The 23,169-nt window shown below is 39.0% G+C and overlaps 2 protein-coding genes across 6 annotated transcripts in view; one reads left to right on the top strand and one right to left on the bottom strand.

Annotated features, from left to right (window-relative positions):
• LOC127383479 (probable ATP-dependent RNA helicase DDX60) overlaps nt 1-8,673 on the top strand; it is a 46,444-nt gene extending 37,771 nt beyond the window's left edge. For 3 of the 4 annotated variants that reach the window (XM_051616438.1, XM_051616439.1, XM_051616437.1), the window contains 5 exons: nt 2,117-2,264; nt 4,490-4,632; nt 5,596-5,747; nt 7,842-7,904; nt 8,025-8,673. In XM_051616438.1, the coding sequence (XP_051472398.1) occupies nt 2,117-2,264; nt 4,490-4,632; nt 5,596-5,747; nt 7,842-7,904; nt 8,025-8,127 (609 nt within the window). In that variant the 3' untranslated portion in view covers nt 8,128-8,673. Of the gene's footprint in view, nt 1-2,116; nt 2,265-4,489; nt 4,633-5,595; nt 5,748-7,841; nt 7,905-8,024 lie in introns of those variants that run through there. The other variant, XM_051616440.1, reaches the window with a different exon arrangement.
• A 1,320-nt stretch (nt 8,674-9,993) lies between these two features.
• On the bottom strand, nt 9,994-21,064 carry LOC127383483 (uncharacterized). 2 transcript variants are annotated; one of them, XM_051616473.1, is made up of 8 exons: nt 20,324-21,064; nt 18,834-18,920; nt 18,405-18,638; nt 16,678-16,700; nt 15,634-15,779; nt 14,957-15,057; nt 14,760-14,861; nt 9,994-13,689 (listed from the first exon to the last, which is right to left on the bottom strand). In XM_051616473.1, exons 1-8 carry the CDS (start codon nt 20,855-20,857, stop codon nt 11,905-11,907), a joined length of 3,012 nt encoding a protein of 1,003 aa, XP_051472433.1. In that variant the 5' UTR covers nt 20,858-21,064; the 3' UTR covers nt 9,994-11,904. The 2 variants fall into 2 exon arrangements, with proteins under 2 accessions (XP_051472433.1, XP_051472434.1); XM_051616474.1 differs by lacking the exon at nt 14,760-14,861.
• Between the last annotated feature and the right edge of the window lie 2,105 nt (nt 21,065-23,169).

Below are 23,169 nucleotides of genomic sequence, written 5' to 3'. Positions count from 1 at the left end.
CTGGGGAAGTGGTTGTGTCCCTGTACTTGGCACTGGTGAGGCCACACATTGAATCCTGTGTTCAGTTTTGGGCCCCTCCCTACAAGAAGGACATTGAGGTGCTGGAGCCTGTCCTAAGAAGGGCAACAAAGCTGGTGAAGGGTCTGGAGCACAAGTCTTTTGAGGAGTGGCTGAGGGAACTGGGGTTGTATAGCCTGAAGAAAAAGAGGCTGAGGGGAGACCTTATCATTCTCTACAACTCCCTGAAAGGAGGTTGTAGCAAGGTGTGTGTTGGATTTTATTCCCAAGTAACAAGAGGAAATGGCCTCAAGTTGTGTCAAGGGAGATTAGATTGGATATTAGGGAATATTTCTTCACTAAAAGGGTTGTCAGGCACTGGAACAGGCTGTCCAGGGAAATGGTTGAGTCACCATCCCTGGAAGTATTTAGAAGATGCATTAATGTGGTTCTTAGAGACGTGGTTAATCATAAAATCATAGAATCATAGAATCATAGGGGTTGGAAGGGACCTTGAAAGATCATCTAGTCCAACCCCCCTGCCAGAGCAGGGTCACCTAGAGTACATCACACAGGAAGGCGTCCAGGCGGGTCTTGAATGTCTCCACAGAAGGAGACTCCACAACCTCTCTGGGCAGCCTGTTCCAGTGCTCTGTCACTCTCACATTAAAAAAGTTTTTCTGATATTCACCTTAAACCTCCTATGCTCCAATTTGTATCCATTACTCCTTGTCCTATCACTGGTCATCACTGAGAAAAGCTTAACTCCATCTTCTTGACACTCACCCTTTACGTATTTGTAAACATTGATGAGGTCACCCCTCAGTCTCCTTTTCTCCAAACTAAAGAGACCCAGCTCTCTCAGCCTTTCCTCGTAAGGGAGATGTTCCACTCCCTTCATCATCTTTGTGGCTCTGCGCTGGACTCTTTCAAGCACTTCCCTGTCCTTCCTGAACTGAGGGGCCCAGAACTGGACACAATACTCCAGATGCAGCCTCACCAATGCAGAATAGAGGGGGAGGAGAACCTCTCTTGACCTACTAACCACACCCTTTCTAATACACCCCAGGATGCCATTGGCCTTCTTGGCCACAAGGGCACATTGCTGGCTCATGGTCATCCTCTTGTCTACTAGGACCCCCAGGTGCCTTTCACCTATGCTGCTCTCAAGCAGGTCAGCCCCCAACCTGTACTGGTACATGGCGTTTTTCTTCCTCTACACTTGCCCTTGTTGAACTTCATCAGGTTTTTCCCCGCCCAAGTCTCCAGCCTATCTAGGTCCCTCTGAATGGCAGCACAGCCCTCCAGTGTGTCAGCCACTCCTCCCAGCTTGGTGTCATCAGCAAACTTGCTGAGGGTACATTCTGTACCCTCATCCAGGTCGTTGATGAAGATGTTGAACAACACCGGTCCCAGTACTGACCCCTGAGGGACTCCACTAGTCACAGGCTTCCAACTAGATTCTGCCCCATTGACTACAACTCTCTGACTTCTTCCTTTCAACCAGTGCTTGATCCACCTCACTGCCTGATCATCAAACCCATAATGGTTGACCTGTCAGTGCTAGGTTAATGGTTGGACTTGATAATCTTAAAGGTCTTCTCCAAACAAAACAATTCTATCATTCTGTGTAGCCAGTTTAAAGCAACCATTCCAAGAGGAAAAATATTATTTATTTCTGAAAAATTGTGAGTTGTGTAGGAGAGATTACAGAACTGTTGTGGCTAATGGCAGCAAAGCATCAGTGTGTAGTGTCGGTATAGAACCTGTTGAACATCAAGATGTGCAAAACAAGACCTGTGAAAGGCAGCCCTTCAAAATTCCTTTTTAGCTAGCTGAAACATCTTTCATAGAGCTGTTTGCCAAGCCCTCTGTGAGTAAAAATCTAGGAATTTTATATTTACTGTTTAACTTTGATGCCTTTTTCTGATGAAATTCATGTTCATCTTTAAGATTCCTGACTTCTAGATGGCCAGGCAGTCTGAGAAGTAAAGTTTGAAGCTGTACTCTTCCGTCTAATCAGCTACTTGTGTGCTAATACTTTATGGATGAACCAATATAGAACTGACACTTTTGGGAAAATTACTCACATTAAGCAATAAACTGCATATTATTTCAGGTATTTCTAGAAGATCTGCCAGAAGACTTTGAAGATGCTATAAATGAGTACAACACCAAAGTAGAGAAAAATTTTGCTCATTTTCTTCTGACAACTGCAAAACTGGCAGATATGGAACAAGAATACAGACTTCCACTGTCAAAGACAGGTAGGAAGTGAAAAATTAATGCATAGTCTTAATTTGTGAAATTGGCTTTATTAGGAAAGTTAGGTTAATTCTTGTTTTGTAAAGAAAAATATGGTAACTTCAGACATGCTAATAAAGAGATACAATTTCTATTTCACTTTTACTTTACAAGAATTATAGATTATATTGTAAGTGGTAGAAGTTTCAGTTTAGTTGCTATTATTTTATTTTGTAGAGAAAATAAAAAAGGGACTTTTTATCTAAGAAAAAATATCTAAAGTGTAATTATTGAATAAAAGCCTTTTTATTTAATGATCAATGCACTTGCAGATCTTCAAATGCCTCTGATACTGGAATTGCTTTCAGAGTCTTACAAAGGTTAGATTTTCAATGTCTGAACAGCCTTAAGACTGAAGTAACAGTTAAAGAAGAAAATTGTACAATTTCTTCAATCAATTAAGTTACTTATGCCAATAAATGATGTTCTGTTAACCAAAGCAATACAAAAAGGCATGACTATAAAAATTACCAAGCAATTTGGGTGAAAAATATTTAACTACTGCATAATTCCATTACCTCCTGAAAGCGAGAGAGATAAATGCAATGTAATATATACTGTTCCATTGCCTAGCTACTCTAAAAATAACATGTCTTCAAAAATACTATTTTTGAGGTAAGGAAGCACTTTATTATAGCAGATAACTACATTTATTCATCCTTTTTCCCTACACTGGTACAGTGACTGTTTTAGTCTCTGCTCTGTAAGAATGAAAAAAAAAAAAAGCTCAAATAACTTCGCAAGCTACCATATCTGATCATCTGCTCTGTGTATCAAGTAAGAGAATTCCTGGATCATAGAAGGCTTTGTGTTGAGTGGTTGTCAATACAAAGATGAGGCACTGGAGGAGATGAACAGATAAAGTGAATGCAAACTAAGATTGAGTACTATGTATGGCTTGAAATGTTAAATAGCAGTTTCCATTTCCGGTACTGAGCACTGGAAAGTGCTGCATAATGGTGTAACATTAGCAACACTATAGTGAAATCCTATTTTTTCATATTCAATGTAAGATTGCTTATTTAAACAAGGGAGGGACCCCACAGCTTGGTATTTTGCTTGAAAAATATAGGAAATGAGCTCTAAATCACAGAATGATGCAATTACAAATTAAAAAGTGAAGCATGGACTGCCTTGCATTTTCGGTATATATTCCTTTATATATACTAGTGATACTAATGCAACTTTTACCCAGTATGTGAGCTGTGGAAATGCAATTTCCTATTCTACTTGAATAGTTAATTTTCTTGTTTAAATGGAAGGTGTAATACAGTTGCCTGCGCTTACTTACCGTAATCTGGGGCAAGGCTGCAAAAAAAAAAAAAAAAGAAAAAGAAAAAGTCAAACTGCTGAGATAATTTATGAATGTCATAAACAGTGTAACTACAGCATACTTTCCATGACACAGAGCAGAATAGGTTGCATCAAAAGGACTGAAAGTAAAGTTGATTCAATGATTTGGAAATGAAGAATAAGTATCTATTTAGAAAAGGAAAATCAAAAGTAAAAATACATGCAGAAATAACTGCACAGGTCTTACACAGATAGTGACTGAAGTTACAGGTAGACCATAATCCAACTGAAAGACCATGCTGCTGTAAAAACAGAAATTCATAGTGGGTTAAATAAAGCAGAGTGCTTGTACATGACTGCCTTCACATACTTAAGCCCTAACAGCCACAGTTAGGATAATCATTCTTTAGAGCTCCACACTTCAAGAAAAATGTTGGCTGGGAGTCCAAAAGATAGCAGTACAAATTATTAGATTTCTAGCTACTAAGACCTGTGAATATAGGTTGAAAAAAATGCACCATTTTTCTTCAATATAGGACAGAATAAAAGATGGAGGTAAAATAAGTCTTCTAATAGTAACATTCCCTTTGCACAACTTCATGCTGTTAGCAATTACGGCTGCAGATGAGTCAAGGAGAAAGGCTTAAGTTGTGAGGGAGGGGATTTAAACATAATTATTCACCACCATAAAAAGCTTTCTTATTACTATAATCAATTGCCTAGAGGTTCTTATGAGCAAAAGAAGCAAACATACCAAGAAGGATTTAATTTTAGAATATCAACTGTATTTCTTATAATTATATACTGAATTGAAAATTTCTTGCATTTAAAATAGACTGCTGAAAGGGATCTTCTGACTGCATAGCTTATGTTGCATTTCAAACTTCTTGCCTAGGTTTTACATCCAATATTTGGCATGGCTCTGAACTAGCCTCTTACTTGATGGACAACACCAAAAGTATATCTGCCATCTCACCATTTGCATGTTTATCTGGAACAGTTGATAATGATCTATTTCATGGGGAGATGATTAATAAAGTAAGTTATTAGTTTAATGGGGGGAAGAATTTTATTACATTTCAATAAAAATAAATCTTAATTTCAATCTCCTTGCCTTTCTTTAGTATTATGGCACTATGCTCAAGCGTCACTCTTTAGGAGAAACAATTTGAAAAGTCTCCCCTCAAAAAAATCAGCACTGAGTAGCACCATATGAGCACAGTGCAAGAAACACAGAATAGATGGAGGTAGGAAAAGAAATCTGTAGTTGGCTTTCTTGTAAGGCCTTTGTTCCTTTCAACTCTGAGACAAGTGAATATCCCCTGTTTGTTTTCTCATCAGGAGTTTTGTTGTTGTTTTTTTTTAAAAAAAAACATCAATCACACAGTAGCCTCAAGGATACTAGCAAAAGGATGCATTATGCATTGTTACATTGATTATTTGCTTCTCGACTAGAACTTCAGTCATCATGTTAGATAGCATTAGAATTAGCTTAATTGTAATATACATCAACATGTTTACTGTTACCTTGCATTTAACTGGCATCTTCTACATGGGCTTTGTAGCACTAGGGAATTATCAGGTGGCTAATAATTCTTTAATAGAAAAAATAAAATTCCTAGAACTGTAGATTTGAAACTCACCTCCACTCTTAAAATGCTCCATGCTTAAAGTTAATTAATGCATTCAAAGCATCAGTGAGAGAGTCTGAATACATGACCTATGCATATAGAAAAATCCTCATATAAAACTCTGGAGAAATCCAGTGGCCTAGTCAAACTAATTATTCAGAAGGTCCCAGAGTTGCACTTGCCATCTAAGTCACTTCACTAACAAAAGTGACTTACAGTGTCTACAGCCTACACGTACTTGTTGGCTCCAGATTTTTTGAGAGGTCCAGGATTAGAAGACTGGGACTTTCCAGCTGTGGGTTTGACAAAATAGGCATATAAACAAAACTACAATAGCTATTCAGCAGATACTTTCTCCTTTTTTTTTAAGGCTGTGTTCCAATCCCTTGGAATTAATGTCACAAACTGCCCCCTGCTTTCTTTGAAAAAGTATGATAGACAAGGAAGGAGGATGCCACTCAATGCATATGCGCTGGACTTTTATAAGCATGGCTCCTTGACTGCATTGACAACTGATAACTGGTATGTACTTGCATTTTAAATACTGTTAAACAGCAGCATTGTTTACAATGTGGCATCTCTTTGCTTTTAAAACCTTCTCCCTCCAGAACTTAGGGGTGGAATAGCTGTTAAATATGGTTAATTAGTTGAACATTTTAATGAGAATAAAAGATACACTACATGAAAGTCCAAAGGCAATGTCTGTAAAGGATTTAGCCAGGTATCCAAAACAGTACCATAAATGGGAGGTCTTGACTTTTGTGACATGGGTTATTTTGACCAAAGAGTGGCATCATCTCTAACTACCTCTCATTGCTTGCTGCATCCAAAACAAAATTATTTTCTGGTGCAGGAAGACTGTCATCATGGAAACCTGACTTTCACAGTAACAAAGCACAATTTGCCAGCAATTCAGTATTTGTATCAGTATTACTTGAATACTCCCCCTTTTCCTAATATTTTTAAATGTTTAGCAACTTGTCCTGATAATTCAGTCATACCTTCATCTCTCTTTAAAGGGAAAAAAAACAAGCCACTAAAAATGCTGTGCCCAAGCTGGTTGATCACTGCTGTTATCTATTTATGTCGAAGTCTGTGTCACCTGCACTCTTCCTCTCTTCTTTCCTCCTGGATCACTTATGCTCTAACTTTTCCAAAACTGGAGTTTTAATGTTTTCTTTTACACTCTCTTGTCTGTTTAACACAGATCATGAATTTCTCCTTTAATGTGTTTGTTCCTTTATAATTTGCCTAAACTTTGAACATCTCTTTGCTACTATGTTACCATATTCTAGACTATGGCATTGGGCTTCCTCATTTCAGGGACTTCGCTGATCATTTTCATTGTGAAAAAACCATGATAAAAACCACTTCTGAAGAGCCTGTCAAGCTCTTACACTCGATAGAGCTCCAAATAAATAATCTTTGAGACACTTTCACCTTCCTAATTAAGCAACTTACACACTGCATCAGTCTTCTGTTTTTCCTTCTCAGAAGCTAAATTTGAGATTTTTTTCTTCTGCTCTTACCATCTACAGCTCTGTTGTCCTCTTCAGTCTTCTAGAGATGCACCTGCTAAAAAGATGTCTTGCCATTTCATCTTTATCACTTTCATCTTGGATCCTCACTGGCCTTCTGGAATCTTGTTCATTAAATCCATCTTTTTATAAAACTTCTAGCTTGCAGTTCTTAATGCCATTCATGTACCTGTTTTATTCCCAGCCTCAGCTCAAAAAAGCTGAATCACAAGTTCTCTCTCCCAACTACTGTATCAAGTATCTTTATTTAGCCCCCATGCTCACAGTCAGCAACTTTTATTTATGAATAAGAAAATATCACCTCACTCTGCTGCCTGAGGGTGATGTTGGGAGCATATAATCTGCTTTTTTGTAAGCTCTTCAAAGAATATTCCGTTAAGAGCAATTAGAATATATATTCCATGCACTGCTGTAGTTACAATAGCAGAGTTTGGCACTAATGTGACATTATCAAGACAAACATATTGATTACATTATTACGTTATTTGATTCTATCAAGCCAATCTAGTGAAAGATGCCTCTGCCCATGGCAGGGGTGATCTTTTAAGTTTCCTTCCAGCCCAAACCATTCTGTAATGCTATTATTTTCAACACAATACTGACTGCAATCTTTTAAAAATTGTTCTTAATTACTAAATTTATTAAGTTGCTTGTCGGTAATCAGTGGTCCTTTTTGGAAAATACAGGGTCTTTAGCCTCTGTAGAAAGCTTTCCCTATCTCCTTCTCAATTTATCCAGCAGATTCATCTGAAGTAGATGAATCTGAAGCAGATTCATCTTTCCAGTTTAGTTTGAATAATTAGCCTGACACAAACTGTTGATGCCATGTTCCCAAGATAATATCTTTCCAGATATTCCTCATGAGTCTTTTATATGCTTAGTGTAAATGCAGAAACATTGCTCTAAGCATTAGGAATTATTTTAAACTTGCAGTTACTCTACAGTAATCCTATGAACTAATATGTCAGTGTTTGAGGCCATGGAATATGGTCTCTGCATCCTAAGCTACATGACAGGCTTTATTTAAAGGGAGACTAAGTTATAATGCACAAACATTTGAATTTATTTCTTTCTTTAGGTTAAATGAAGGAGATGCTTACTATGCCCTCAAGGATTTTTCACTCCTCATAAAGTCTATTGGGTATGATAAACTGCTTTTTAATATAGAATATATTTAATCTTTAAAGCTACTTAAAATGAAACCATGTTTTTTTGTTTTGTTTTTTTTGTTTGTTTGTTTTAAAAAACCAAAACACAACAGAACATCACTGAGTGAACTGTGTGATGATCCAAATGACAATGTTCTACTGGCATTTCAAGAACTGGGTAAAATCTATGAAGAGAAGCTGAACTGTATTACCTGAAGGAAAAAAAAAAAGAAAAGCAACAAACATCTCTTACTATAGAGATCAGCTGCCTTTTAAATAAAGAAGTGACTAAGTACGAGTTATCAAATTTGTTTTATAGTAAAGCTTCAGTAATATCTACTATTAATAATCCCAAGTTTACTTTAGAAAATTAACCCTGTACACTGATATTTTAGCAGCTCCAATGTCAAATAACTGTTTCTGATAGATTAGAAAACTGCTATTGTACTTTTTTTTTTCAGGCAGTGATACGTATGTTAAGACAGCTCTCAGAAATACACTTAACAAATGTCATAGTTCAGACAGCTGTGAGATTGGCACTGGAAACTTTCAGGCTATTTTGAAGAATGGTCAGCAATTACTTTGGCAATTATAATAAAATAAATTGTTCTAATTATATTCCAAGGTTTCTATGAAGTTATGAAATAGTACCTTCATGCACCGTTAAAAAAGCTTTTAAATCTGTCTGGAATCTTAGTCTACAAAATTTTAAGTATAAAGAGGGCTTTGTATCTGTACAATGAAGTGTGATTAATAAAATGTTCCAACAATACATAGAATTGCTTCAATTTTTGCCTCATATCCCTAATATACAGAAAGTTCCAGGATGCCTCTAGCATACTTGTCAAAAAGGCCCTTGCAATAGAAATTACTGAGTTCAGTAAAATATATTCTTGTTTTTTGCTAGAAAGACAAAAATTTTCAGCATTATTTTCATACTATTCCTGAAAATTTTTCAGTTTAACACTACATTTTAGGCTACTCATAGTCTGAAAAAATATACTCACACATGCTAATGTTTAGGTAATTTAGGAAAATTGGGTTTTGACAGCAGTCCTTGCTGCCACACACTATTTTATAATGACCAACATAGTGATGGAAGTTATACTCTGTTAATAAGAATATGCATTAAGGACAATTCAGAATCCTACTTCTTCGAATTAGCTCTGGTGCTCAGCAAATGATCACTCATGAAGTCTTTGACTTGAAGTCTCCTTAGTCAGCATTTAACTACATGCAACATGTTGCGAGGAGACATTGGGGGAAAACCTCTATGTAGTCTGCACTGCTGAGCTACCATTTTTCCTTTCCTGTTTTGTGAAACAAAATTGTGACAGAAATGGAACACAGTGGAAGAAAAGTCTGCTTTAACTCTGCTTGGACAGTAAGATTTACTCAAATTACTCTTTACTGTCTGGGAAGTCATGCCATATGTAGATAAATCTTGCACAACTGTTGCTCAGCTAGGGCAGAAGTGACCTTATTTAAACAATTCCATGTTTGTATTTCTCCAGTATAACTGGAGCTTTCTTTTTAGCTAAGACACAATTAATTGACCTAGGAATAAAGTCAGAAATTGCCCCTATTGTATTCTTAGTAATTTGACAAATCAGGATGGAATCCTGGCGCAAAGACAAACTTATGAGGTCAATCACAGGGTAATTTTATATGTGTAAGAAAGTAATGCCTCTTAAAGCACTAGTAACAGTGGTTCCTAGTAACTAACAGCAGCCAACATTTCACTTTCAATAAGGTACACAAAAAGCACCTCTCTCCTGTTACAGCTTCTAGTAAGGAGTCAATAGTAAAAGATGACCAAGTGGTTAAGTAGAAATGACCAAGGAATCAACCTGTGAAAATACAAGAAAAACTGATAATTTTACTGACAATTTCTGAGTGGACTGTAATTTTACTGGGATCTATTGTAAATAAAACCTCCTCCTGCCTGTCATTTTATCTTCCCTGTAAAACCTTAATGCTGAGCTATAATACACTTGGACTGGAACCCAAACATCAACAATTTCTGTTTTTAGGAGTGTCATAGCTGTTTATTTGCTTTATAATTGTATAAGGTGTATTTTAAAGCAGATACTGGGTCTTTTAGTGAAAAATTAACTTTATTAGACTCTCAAGAAACACTGTAACAGACATGAACAGAAGATACGTAAAAAATAGGCAATTTTATGACTCAGCAGGATTTCTGAATAACTGGAACTCATTAGAAACTTTTTTGTTACTGTAGCAGAAAACATTTTCTACAACCTTCTGGGAACAAGTTTTTATTGATGCCTTATCCATCTCTCTAAAATGGTTCCATTACTCTCATTTTCATTATAGCAAGAACAACCTGCACATGTAACACTTTCTGCCACTATGATCACCCCCAGCCTTTGTCTTCCAGTAATTTAATACCTTTTCAACACTTTTCTCCCACACATGCAGAAGGACATGACAGGATTGTCTAGAGATGGAAGTAGAACAATGCTTAATAGAAAACTGAAGTACAGCAGGACTTAAGATATTAACCTAACTACAAAAACAACTTTTACCACCTTCCTTGCTGTAATGCAGATGCAAAGGGAATATTAGTAAATTTTGTAAGTTCTAGAAACAATTTTCCAGCACATGTTAAGAAGTATGCAATGCCACAGAAAAGTTGAGGCCAAGAGTTTAACATAAATAAAATTTAAATTAGGGCAGTGTTTCCTAAACTAAAAAGAGTATTTCTAAGTACTCTGCAGACACTTAAACTTAAGTAATACTTCTCTTATGAAATGACAAAGACAAATTGGAAACTTTTTTTTTTTTAAAGATGACTATCTAGTTGCCAGTAAAATGTTCTGAAGGGATATTAAATGTTTTGATCTTGTATTTGCCAGTTGACATATCTACCTAATGCAGGATTAATTTATTTAAAATCCTGCACCAGTTCCTGCTAGAGTGAACACTAAATGAAATAGAACTTTAATCTGAAATAGTACTACCACCTGTGTATTCTAATAGCTAAAGAACAGTTATATCTTGGATGCAACAAAACTGTTAATAAATTAGAAAAGATGGTATTTTTATCTTCACTTTGCATCATAGTTCACAGACTATAAATTCAGTGAGTTCTGGATCATTTATACTTAGTGAGAAGTGCTGTTTTTCTTTTTTCCTGCCCTTACACAAAATTTGTATGAAGATTTTTGTGTTTTAAAAGCTCACTTCTCCTAATGCTTTCATCAAAACACTGAGTTAATAACTGTCAACTGATTCCCACACTGGTGCCAAAAGGAACATGAGTTGTGACCGTTTTCTGAAAGGCAACATTTCACAAGTGTAGCTGACACCCTTCTGCAATGTGTAACAAGAACATCCATGTGGTGTTTCAATTTCAAAGGCTAAGAAAAATTATTGAAATGACACTAGAATTTGCATGTTCAATATACATCAAACAAATCGCAGAAAAAGAAAACAGCCAAAGGGAGATATGCAAGGCAACAGTCAGTAGTGCGCTTCAACATCCTTTATTTTCCCCATGGCTTTCCTCCCTCCCTATAAAGTGAATACTATTGCCTGTACTCTTACTGATTTAACCCTAGTGCACGTGCTGCTTTACTGAAACAGCAATATTCTGCTTCCTCTTGCTGAGGCTTCACTGCACCTTCACTGCACTGGGACAACTCAGTGCCCCACTACCACACTACCCTGGTGGTACTTCTCAGAAGGTCTGTGCTCTTAAATACACAGCATACATTGTCATACTTGAATCTTTAGCAAGACATGACATTTTTGTTTTTTTCTTCAGTTTGGATTTGTACTATAAAAATCACTTTTGTACATTATACTTGGTAATAAGTATTTGTTCCTAACTCAGAGATACCTCAATTGACAAGAATTAGGGAGAACAACAGCTGTAAAAATCACAGGTATCCCCACTTTTTAATGTGTTAAGTAGCATTTATTTAATTTCAGCTTATTTAAGTATAGTTATCTTCCATTTAGCTCTCTTCATGTCTCTGATTTTCTTCTAGTAGCTATTTTGTCTTCAGCAACAGAAAAATACTCTGATGCACTGCTGGTGTCAGTAGAGACAGATGTCTGACTTAGATCTTCAGTGTCAGAATCGCTGTCACTTGGCATTCCTCCTGCCTCATTTACTGTAAGCCCAGAATCTCCTAATGATGGATCATTGAATGTGCCAGGAACAGAACAAGCTCCATTCTGAAACTGTTCAGAGTCAGGTTCATTTTCCCTCCCAGGACAGGAACAGTTGCTCTCAGCAACACTTTCTTCATCTTTTACCTTTGTTTCTTGTTCTGTTGCTGTAATGAGTGAAGTGGAAGATGCATTCTTGTGTTTAGCAGGAAGAAGAACTGAACACAAAGTCTGACTACAAGAAGAATTACAATCAACCACCATTTCTGCACTTTCAGTTTTCTTTGATGAGCTCATAGGAAAGAAAGAACCTTCACATTTTGGATGACTGTGTCTAGAAGTTGGCTCTGCACACTTTGCAGACAGAGGCTTCCCTGGACTTAGTGTCTTGCCAGGAGATTTCATCTTCTCTTTTTCTGTTTGTTCAGTACCATTTCCAGACAAAACCCCAGAGGAAGTCAGTGAATCAGAGGTATTCCTGACGACACTTCCAAATGTAAATACTGGTGAAGGCAACCGAAAACAGTTATTGCTGAAGGAAAATACACAGTTGCTGTGGAGAAGAGGGGACTCAGAAACATCATTCATCCCAGCTGCAGTGTTGGTTTCTGAAGTACTGCAAGATACATTTGTGGTGCATTCTGACGCATTAGCTTTTTTTTCCCATGAGGCAGATGGTTTCTGTGTACCATATTCTGTGGTTTCCTTTGAAGAAAGTGTTCTCTCTCTCACGTGAGATGATGCATTTTTGTCAGACGGCTTCTCAGATCGGCTAAAAACTGAGGAAAATGGAAAAACCTTAAATGAATTGCTGACTCCCAATTCTGCAAAACAATCTCTTTCTGAATTGCCAATGGGAAATGAAAGATCAGGCTTATCTTGTTCTGCTGAGTCTAAATTAGAACTGGTTGAAGCATCAGAGACTGTGGCTTTGGTTACAGGACCGTGTTTGTTAAATTTGCCTTCATCCTGGCTATCAGTTTTACCTGCATGATCACATTTTCCTAGATAAAACTGAGGGAAAACATATTTCCTTTCCTTCTTTTTAAAAGAAGATGTACATCCATCTTTAATAAATCTGGGTAATGAGTTATTACATGCACTGAAAGCAAAAGGTGAAGCAGAAAGTCTGTCCGCAGAAATATCTAGAAACTCTGAATTTGAAACATTAACAGCTTCTGGTGCTGCTGTTTTTAAGCCAGATGAAATGCCAGAATTTGTATCTATGTTGTTGGAAACAGTAACTGATGATGCCTGAATGGGTAATTTCTCTTTCATTACTAAGTCTTCAGAGTTTTCTGGTAAGGCTGGAGTGGTTACTTCCTGGGAACTTCTCTCTTGGAGTAATTTTAAGTCACCATTTGTTTCAGTAAAGTTAATACTTGTGGATGGGGTGCTGTGATTACTGGCTCCAGAAAAGCTTCTCCCATCAAAGCCATCTGTTTTTTGCAGGGCTCCCATTTTCACTGTGTCTCTGTTACTTGCTTTGGTAGGTGAAGACACAGAATCAGTTCCTGAGGACCTATCCTGCAAAGCCTCTGCAGTTACAAATTTATACTTTTTATTCGCAGGTAAAGTCTGTGTCTTGAAATCACTGGTGAGCTTCTGACATTCCATGTAGTATTTATAACGTAACTCCTACAATGACAGTAAATAATCCCGTTAAGTATAACAGCATACGTGGATTCAAAAGTTATATAACTCACATACAACCCTAAGACTAAAAGTTTTTAATATATTCTATAGCATTTATGATGTTTTTTTCCATTGCTGTTCGAAGGGAAAAAAACATAAATCATTAAGGAAAATATGTTCTTTAAAAAAAAAATAAATTAAACAAGATACACATTGGAACTGATAATACAGCAGGTTTTTAAATAGGAGACTGCAGAAAACTGTATTTCAACTCTGCCAAAAATCAGAAAAAGCTAAACATACTAGCTTAGACCTTAAGTGGCAAATTCTTAAATTGTCATGAAAAATAATAACCTGAAACCTATTTAGGTGGTGGGGGTTTTTTTGGTAACAAATACAGTAACCATGTAAATTGTATTCTCAATGGGAAAACAGATTTCTACAAGATCCTAGAGCAAAAGAAAAATAATTCTATATTTAAAGGACCTAAGCAACTCTTTCATTTCATCATCTGCCATTGGTATCCTCAGAACAGAGACGTGATTCACTGCTAGCCATGCTTCACTAGCTGTAACTAGAATCATTCCGTACATCACAACACTTACTCAGCCATCAAATGGAATTGCTTGTGAATTAAAAAATATTTGTAGAACCAGATAATTGGAAGTGAAACAAAAGAGACTGGATTCAGTTTCGTGTCAAATTACTGGGAATTTAAGTAGTCTTAGAAGAGCAAATACTATTTATCTTCAAAAAACAGAACGCAGGCAGATGACTTCTTCAAATAGGCAAAAGAAGCTTATTTGCATTAGAAAGCTAGAGATGTGACTCAAAAAGTTACACTAAAATAGAAAAATAAGTATTTAAAGTCAGTAGTAAGATTAAGTTCCAGCTTTCTGAAGAAAGAAGAGTAAAATCCTGACAGCTTTAATAACCTAGTCAGATTTATGTTCTAGAATTGGAAGGGTATCTTTCTACTACGGAAACTGAAAAAGGTGATAAAAGCTTACTTAGAAAGTTGTGTCACAACACGTAGTAACTTAGCCATACTTACAACAGACATTTAATCATACCTCGTGACTCATGTTTTGAAACGCTGACATTTCTGATATTGACATTAAGCGAGTACAGATCCTGCTGCCATCTGATAGGGCTTCCTCCTGCCCTGCTACAGGCTGAAAAATGTTTTGCAGCAGAGATTACAGGTCATTTTCATAAGACAAACTAAACAAAACAGTACAGTGTTGTAGACCCATAGTCAATAACTTACAAGAAATGTGTTGGTTATATTCTTCTGGTCCCGCCATTGCTTTGTGTTAGTTTTAAACAGAGTGTTTTTTGTTGAGTTCTCAGTTCCTCCAGAAGGTATATCTATTAGAAAGAATACAAGAATACTGATGGAAAGCATATTAAGTATGGAAAATATTTAAAGATTTCTGTGCATCTAAGCATAGATTCCAATTAAGAACAAAAGTATATTGCCCTAAGTGATACTTCTTTAAACTTCTGTGATATAAAGCAAAAGGCCCATATAGGAAGTTTTCTAATTGCCTGGAGTTGCCTGCCCTGGCACAAAACCTATCATCTTTCTCCTATGAGGTAAAAACATTTAATCAGAGCATAATTTATGTACACATCACACTACAACAAATAGCGAACTCGTTCAGCAGGACACTTCTGACAGTGGTGATACTGGTTGTATAGAAAAACTATGATACCTTCCCAACTTCCAAAAAACACAGCCTAGAGAGTTTCTAGAGAAAGCACTTTCATAAAATGCATTTCAAACCCCTTCATGATTTTACCATCCACTAATTTGCTCAAGCACTTTCTGAACACTTGCATACTTTTGCCATGCAAATTGTTTATTAGCAATTAGTTCTACCATTTTTGCAGGTTCCTAGAGTTCCTCAATCTTGTCCTATAGTGAAAGGACTTCTTCCCTACCTTTAACAATGCCTACATTAACAGGCATTAACTTCAAAGCCAAGATTTCATTAACCACAGGTTTGATATCCATCTTCTTCTGAGTATACTCTGGTGGTTTTTCATAGCTGGATGCTATATTCATCAGGTCAAGCTGAGTCTTCATTCTGGAAATGTAAAAAAACCCAACAAAACACAAACTTAAACACTATTCCTAAGGCTCACATGCCAACTAAATTACACCTACCTAATTAAAAAAAAGCAAAACAAACCCAAAACAAATAAAGAAACCATGAAGAGGGGAGAAGAAATAAGAAAAAAAAAGTCTTCAATAAAATGTCAAGTATCCTAATTTTTTTTCTTAGACACTACTACTTGAGGAGTCAGTTGAATTAGGTTTCATACACAATGAAAATTGCAAGTAGTAGTGCTGGCAGTTGAGCAACAAGATTAAAGCCCCCCACTTTTCTTAGTGTACTATACCTGAATCTAAATTATACTTTCTTCAGAGTGCATCGCTAACATTAGTCTAGACCAGAACGTATTTTCAAAAGCTCCATTTCCAATATTCTCTCTTAAATTCTGCTTATAAAGTATTAAGAATTTTTAGAAAGAAATACACAGGGTAGGTGCACTGCAAACACAAAAATGAAGACACTGCAGAACCTAAAGTTTAAAATTAATGCTCTTAAACTTAAAAATTTCTCTAAAAGATCCAGGCATGCTTCAGTGTTCCCAATTACAGATAAGGTATCTAAAAATATCCAGTCACTATGTATTAATCAATTCCTATACTCAGTTTTTGTAAGGGACTGACAAAGACTGATTAACTCTAATACCAGAAAAAATAGCACTAAAATTCTTGACACATTTCCTAAAATTTGGAATACAGAGCATCGAAAAAATCTGAGTGTATTATAATGTCTTAAGTAATAAATACCGTTTTAATTTTAACTTGCTATATCTGGCCATATCCAAACTAACTCTTTTATTGTTTTTAAGCTTAAAATTACACTATAGAACTAACAAAGCATGTAAAAAAAAAAAAAAAAAAAAGATACATACCTTGTATTCAAGCCACAGGCCACCTATAAATAAAACAAGAATTTGTAAGATACGAGTTTTCCTCCAACTCCGAAAATTGCTTTATCAAAATACTTCAGACTGAACTCCCTGTCTTCATTTCACAGAACTATAGGCAATAAACGTGTTAGTGTTAAAAAAACCCCAAACAAACAAAGAGTATAAAAAAATTAAATTATGTCTGGGGCGTGTATCATTCTATGTAAAAAAACTCCTTCAGAGCCAAATGAAGGCATTTAAATAATTAATCATGACACGCATAGTTTTCTACTCTATTTCAGATGTTCAGGTATTGATAAATATTCAGATGAAAAACTATTTTGAATCTCTTCTATTACACCAAGATTAAAAAAAATGCCTTTTAATTTTAAACCAGACAGATAATGGCAGTATGAAGTGCTGTAGTCAAGTGACACATCCCAAAGAATGGGAGATGAAAATTAAAAAAAATTACTAGATTATAGACTGGCTGCTTCCCTATAAAAACCTGGTGATCTGACTGTACCAAGTCTTAAAGTAACAACAACAAACCCCACCTCACTGAAATGAGTTGTGTACTGTAATGGGTGGCAGGCTGGAAGGTGCTACATTTAAAGCATACCAATCACTGGAGTCAGAGTATTTCTTCTGAAAGTGGAAGCTGCTTTTACTCCGAGTAAAAGTGAAATTTTCCTTAAGGAGTTGTTAAGAGAAACTTAGTCAAACACTAAGTACTTTTTTAGGTTCTCATTTATCTGAAGGCAGCAAAAAGACCCATTGCAGAAACCACCAGGAAAACATAAGCCTTGAAGTTAAACACTCAATTCAGTAGTTAAGGACTTTGCCTTATATCTACCATCTGCCAATATTCCATACAACTGCAGCCACAGTGTTTGGCATAAAGATGAAAAGGTCTACACTAGCTTAGGTAACAGTGAAGCTTAAGCTTGCGTCTCGGGTTCCTCTAACATTTATCTCCTAAATCAGAAACAGTGTTTTCCTCTCTAATTCCCTTAAACACTATAAGAAAGACGTTCAGGGTCTTGCATACAGAAGTGCATATACCATCTAGTACAGTGTGTGTTGGAAGCATCTAGGCCACCTTTGATTAGGCTGCTTTATCTCCATTGCACAGCTTGGTGCAAAGTTTACAGCAGGTTTTAAAATCCTTAAAACCACCTTAGTTCAGTTATCCCAACACAAGTACTCCCCTGTGCAGTACGGACAAGTTACTGATTCTGGCTCAAATCCTTCCCCAGAAGGCAATTTTAATGTCTTGCAGGTTTAAAAATGCAATGGAAATGCTTAGTACACATAGCATTTGAAAACAAATATGGAAAACGAACTAAACATGAGACAATTCTGAAGGCAGTACAAGTAAATAACTCCCTATCCAGCACCAACGTAGCTTACTTTCAATCTGGCAGCTTAATACAGTGAGTGTTGCAGCTATACAGTCAATACTAATTTCATTAGTTTTCAGTAAAGAAAATAAGTGTCTACTGAGTTTACCAAGTATCACTGATAAGCTGCAAAGAAATCATTCCAGACCTTTCTAAAATGACAAAAAAAAAAATAAAAAAATTAAGAAGTATGAAGCATTAGGTAATTTTAGTCTGTCTTTTTTGTTTGTTGAATTTGTTTTTCCTGATCTAGGAAATCATAATCTAGAATATGCAGGCTTTACATGACATTTGACATTCATTATCCAACATAAAAAATGCCATCACCTCCAGGAAACGCTGAGGATCACACTCATGGACAAGCTTATCGCAATCCTTCAAAAAATTTTCAATGGTCTTCTTGTGAGCTTCCTTCATTTTCTTCCAAATCTGAAATTCCTTCTCCTTTTTTGTTCTTTGATTTTCAACATCTTCTAGCAATTGCCATTTCTTCTTTTCCAGAGTTTTGAAAATTTCTCCAAATTCCAGTGCAATTATATCTGCATCATTGTTCAGCACCACCTAGAAGCACGAGAACATAAAACCAGATGAAAATGCAGTAGCCATGTCTACATGGAGTCACCTCCCTAAGTATGCCCAGAGCACATCAATGCCACAAGAAACTCCAGTGTGCTCCATGTTACGATTACTCAAGCATGAGAAGAAAAACAAATACCAATACATATATATATAAAATAACCAGCATCTTTAACTCACATCTGTATCATTTGGTTGACTTGATATTTCATTCATCAGCTTCTCATTTATTATTCTCATTTTTTTCAGACTGCTGAAGAAGGTTAACTGCAAGACAAATGAAACGCTTACTACAATTTTATCCACTCCATAAAAGAACTACATTACAGTGGTTATTGAGACTCACAGCATGGGAGGTTCTGTACAACATATTAAACTTAACACTTTTCTGGATCAGTACACAAACTTCCTTTTACTATCTCTCTTTCTCTAAGTAATGTTTTTAGGCTCAGTTGCAATACATATTTCTAGAATGGCTGTAGGGTTACCGTACAGTTAAAACACTGCTTCCCTCAGTCTTTTTTTTTTTTTCAAGCTCCCTCCTCACACACACGCACCTATCACAATGTAAGTTTTAATGCTGTTCCCGATTGACAAGCAACGGTGCGATAGTCACTTTTTTTTTTGCCTCACATTGATAAGGTAGAAAGCTGTCCATAACAGTTATTTCTGTTTTGTTTTAAGTCAAGATTGTCACCGTTTTTCCCCTCCTTGGCCTCACTACATTATCACTAAATTTGACACAGGAATTCTACTGCAAAGACCGTTTTCCCCTCGTCTCACGACTTGCATGCAAATGGTCATTAGAGAGGCAGGAGGACACGCCGTGCAAAAGCAGCCTCTGGCTGAGAGAATGGTCAGTGCTGAACTTAAACTCTTCTACCCATACTCTTCATCACTGCCCTGCAATTGCTTCAATTACCGCACAGCGGAATGCTGTACGACCTTGCAGCCTGCACCCAATTTTTATAGGGCATGAAAAGCTCATTCTATCCAAATAGTAGTTGTTGTGGCAAAAAAATCACAACTACTGCCACTGCAACTGGCCATTAGGCCAAACACTTGCTTTCTTTGTGCAAACAGGAACGCATTCTGCTTTTAAAGTTTATTATTAGTTGCCTAAGCCATCTATTTCTAAATATGTAATTATCTGTGACCCAAATTACTTATGCCAACTCAGAGAGCCTACACAAAAAAAAATATAAAAATCTGGGTGTGGGCTCTTTTGCTAGTAAGACTAACCTAGTAGTTCTTCCTGAACTTCAGAAAACTGGATTCAGACATGCAATTAACTCTTAGCATCAGTGTGCTTTTCCAGCAGACTGGAAGTCTCTATAGTTGAAAAAAATACCAAAACGACGCCCCAAAAGCCAAGCGAAAAGTCCCCAGCTCTTAAAGTGCTTTGGGATGTTTGGTTCAGATCTGCTGATACTGTTAACGTCCCCTGGCAGGAGGAGGATGGAGTCTGACGGCAGCAGGGGAAGGCACCCCCAGCAGCCCACGAACAAGTGCTCGCTCCCGGTTCAAAGCAGCACACGGCCTCGCTGCCTCCCGCCTGCCCGACACACTGCGTTCCCACGGGAAGGCAACCCGCGACCGGCAGGATACCCCGTGGGGCAGCCCGACCTCCCACCCGGAGCCCCGAGGCGAAGAAGCGGCGCCGCGCTTACTTTTTCCTCCTGGTACACGGTGTCTATGAGGTTGACGGAGTGGAAGATGCCTTGGTGGTCCTCAGAGATGCACTGCCCGCAGCCCGCCTGGCGGCACATCCGGCAGTAGAGCTGCACCGGACGGCTCGGGTGCTTCTGGCAGGTTCCCCCGAGGGCCAGCGGGGAGAGCAGGCCAGGCGCCGGCTCTCCCTCCCCCGCCTTGGCGGCCCCCGCCGTGCCGGAGCGGTACAGCTTGACCACCTCGGCCAGGGTGGTGTTGACGGGCAGCGCGGCGGCGCCGCCGCGGGGCAGCGGGCACAGCTTCCTGCAGAGCGGGCACGACACCCGGGCGCCCGCCGCGCCGCCGCCCGGCCCCGCCGCGCCCCGGGAGAGGCGGGCCTGCCCCTGGCCCCGCTGCTGCTGCAGCCGGGCGGCCTCGGCCGAGGCCAGGCACTCCAGCACGCAGTCCCGGCAGAAGTTGTGCGAACACAGCGGCAGCGTCACCGGCTCCTCGAAGAGGGACAGGCAGACGGCGCACGTCAGGCTGGCCTCCATCTGCGTCAGGCAGGCAGCCGGCCGCCGCTCCTGCTGCCCCGCCTCCGGCTGGCGGGCGGGCTGGCTGAGAGCCCCCGGCTCCTCCCGCTCTCCCGCTGCCTCCAGCTCCGCGGCAGCGAGGCGCCGCTGGACCACGGCGGGAGAACCGAGCTCTACGAGCCGCAAACTCCAGCCCCCGCTACCAACCGTCAACTTCCCAGGAAGTGGAACCCGGCAGCGGGGGGAGAGGCAAGGAGCGGCGCGGTGGCGATTGGGGAAGGCGCGGGACTGACACCGCCCGCTCCCAATCAGGACGGGCCGGGGCGTGAGCCGGGGCCCCGGGGCGGGGCGCGGGGCAGCCGGGATGTGCCCGGCCGGGGTTGGAGCGGTCCCGGTGGGAGCTGTCGGCGTGTCCCCGGCGCTGGGCACACGGCTGCCCGGGGCGGGGGCACTGGCGCCCATCTCCCTCTCGGGGCGTGAGCGCTGCGGCCGCCGGGGCGCGCCGGGCCCTGCGGCGCTGCCGCCCTTTTGTGACGGTTTTTCCGGGGAGTTCCCGCTCTGCGCGTTGCGAGGGCGGCTGGGGAGCGCCTCTGGTGGGAAGCGGCGCGTTAGCGAGGCGTTTGCAGCACGGAGGGAGGGGCCCTTGCTGCTGTCCGCAGCTGTGCGGAGTTGCCGCGGAGCAGCTCCGCAGTGCCGAGGTGCGGCTGCTACTGGGTACCTCTCACCAGGCATTCAGAATCATAATAGGACTCAAGGTTTTACTCATGCTGACAAATTGGAGTAGTGCTCATCTCGGTCCCATTTTTATTCTTCCACCCAGAGCTGTTTTTCCCAAAGTTAAAGCTTAACTACTACATTATCCGCTTGAAATATTTTTAAATGATGTGGTGCTGGTGGATATGGTTTAGGGGCGAACTCTGTAGAGTAGGGATGATGGTTGGACTCGGTGATCCCAAGGGTCTTTTCCAAGTGGTTCTATGAAACTCAAGAAGGACTCAACTGAAGTGCTAAGTTTACTGTAAATAAATAATTTGTAACATAAAGTAAGCATCTGCAAAAAAAGCAAGATAGACTAAAAATAATGTTATTTTCACAGGCTGGGGGACGGTGCAGGTGCAAACAGCATAAAGGAACCACGTACTTGTATGTTTTTATGGTAGCGCTTTATTCAGTTGTGCTGAGCTGTTCTGGCAGAGACAACTTACTTAAAAAAAAAAAGATACCAGATGTCTCTGTCAAGTTGGAAACCTGGTAGCTGCAGGAGACAAAGTTATTTTAGTGCATATTACCACATTTTCCCTTACCTATCCCTGTTTACAGAAGAGACTGACAGGGGATACAAACATGTGGACTGGGAAGTCTCATCCATAGGCTGAACTGAATGGAATCAGGGTATTGAAAAGAAGCGTCATGTTTTCCTGTGGGATGAGGACTTGAGGCTGGGCTCTGCCACCTTTCCCCATTGCAGTATGAGTTGTCACCAGATGTCGGGCTGTCTTTGCTGGAATTCGGAGGAGTGATACACATCCTTCAGCCCGATTTTGAGGTGCAGTGTTACCTACTACTAGTCAACTCCTCAGTTACACCATTTGGGGCATCCTGGAAATACTGAAGTGCTCTGAAGGTTCATATTCAATTAATGATGAAAATGAGAGGCACAAATGGAATTTCAGAGTTTAGTCCTCTGGAACTCCTCTGATCACAGCTATGTAATGCTTTGTCTTCCAGGGGTTTCCAGTGTGTGGTACTAGATCAAGAATGGTTTGGGATACCTTACTGTAATTTTTTCTTTCGTTCCAAATGGAAAAAGGGAAATGCATTTTAAGTGTGTGGGCTAAATGAAACAGAATACAAAAGGACTCTTTGCTGAGTTGCTAACAACAGATTGGGGCAATTGCTTTGTTTGATAGTAACTAAACCAGTGATGTTTGAGAGCATAAAACATGAGGTATAACAGATGGGAAAGAAAAAACAAAAGTAAAGGAAGAAAACAGGCTGCTGAAGGTAAATTAAGGATTTATTTTTTTTTCTCTCCAGTGTAGAAGTGAATATGTTCTTCCAGAGCCTATTGTCTAATGTTTGGTACGATGCAAGACTAAATGATAAACATACGCTTACACAGTTACTTTACTACTTGCTTAATTATTTTACATTAATTGTAGAAACAGAAATAATAATTAGAACTAGGGATAAAACCATGCTCCTTCCAACATTTTTCCTCTCTCAGGAAAGATTTAATACTAGCAAATGTATAGCACTGATTGTTCTGTAGAATAGGGATCTCCTACAATTAGTGTATTGCTTCAATTTCTATTTAAAATAGATTTATACAG

Source organism: Apus apus, chromosome 4, assembly GCF_020740795.1.
Source record: "Apus apus isolate bApuApu2 chromosome 4, bApuApu2.pri.cur, whole genome shotgun sequence".
Taxonomy (NCBI): domain Eukaryota; kingdom Metazoa; phylum Chordata; class Aves; order Apodiformes; family Apodidae; genus Apus; species Apus apus.
This window is presented reverse-complemented; position numbering and strand designations above follow the sequence as displayed.

What these genes read in the sequence shown, in the direction of transcription:
- LOC127383483 (XM_051616473.1), bottom strand. Translation starts at nt 20,857, where the DNA reads ATGGAGGCCAGCCTGACGTGCGCCGTCTGCCTGTCCCTCTTCGAGGAG. An exon ending in CCGTGTACCAGGAGGAAAAA is followed by an intron (nt 18,921 to 20,323) that starts GTAAGCGCGGCG and finishes TTTGTCTTGCAG; the next exon opens with TTAACCTTCTTCAGCAGTCT. An exon ending in ATATAACCAACACATTTCTT is followed by an intron (nt 14,862 to 14,956) that starts GTAAGTTATTGA and finishes AACATTTTTCAG; the next exon opens with CCTGTAGCAGGGCAGGAGGA.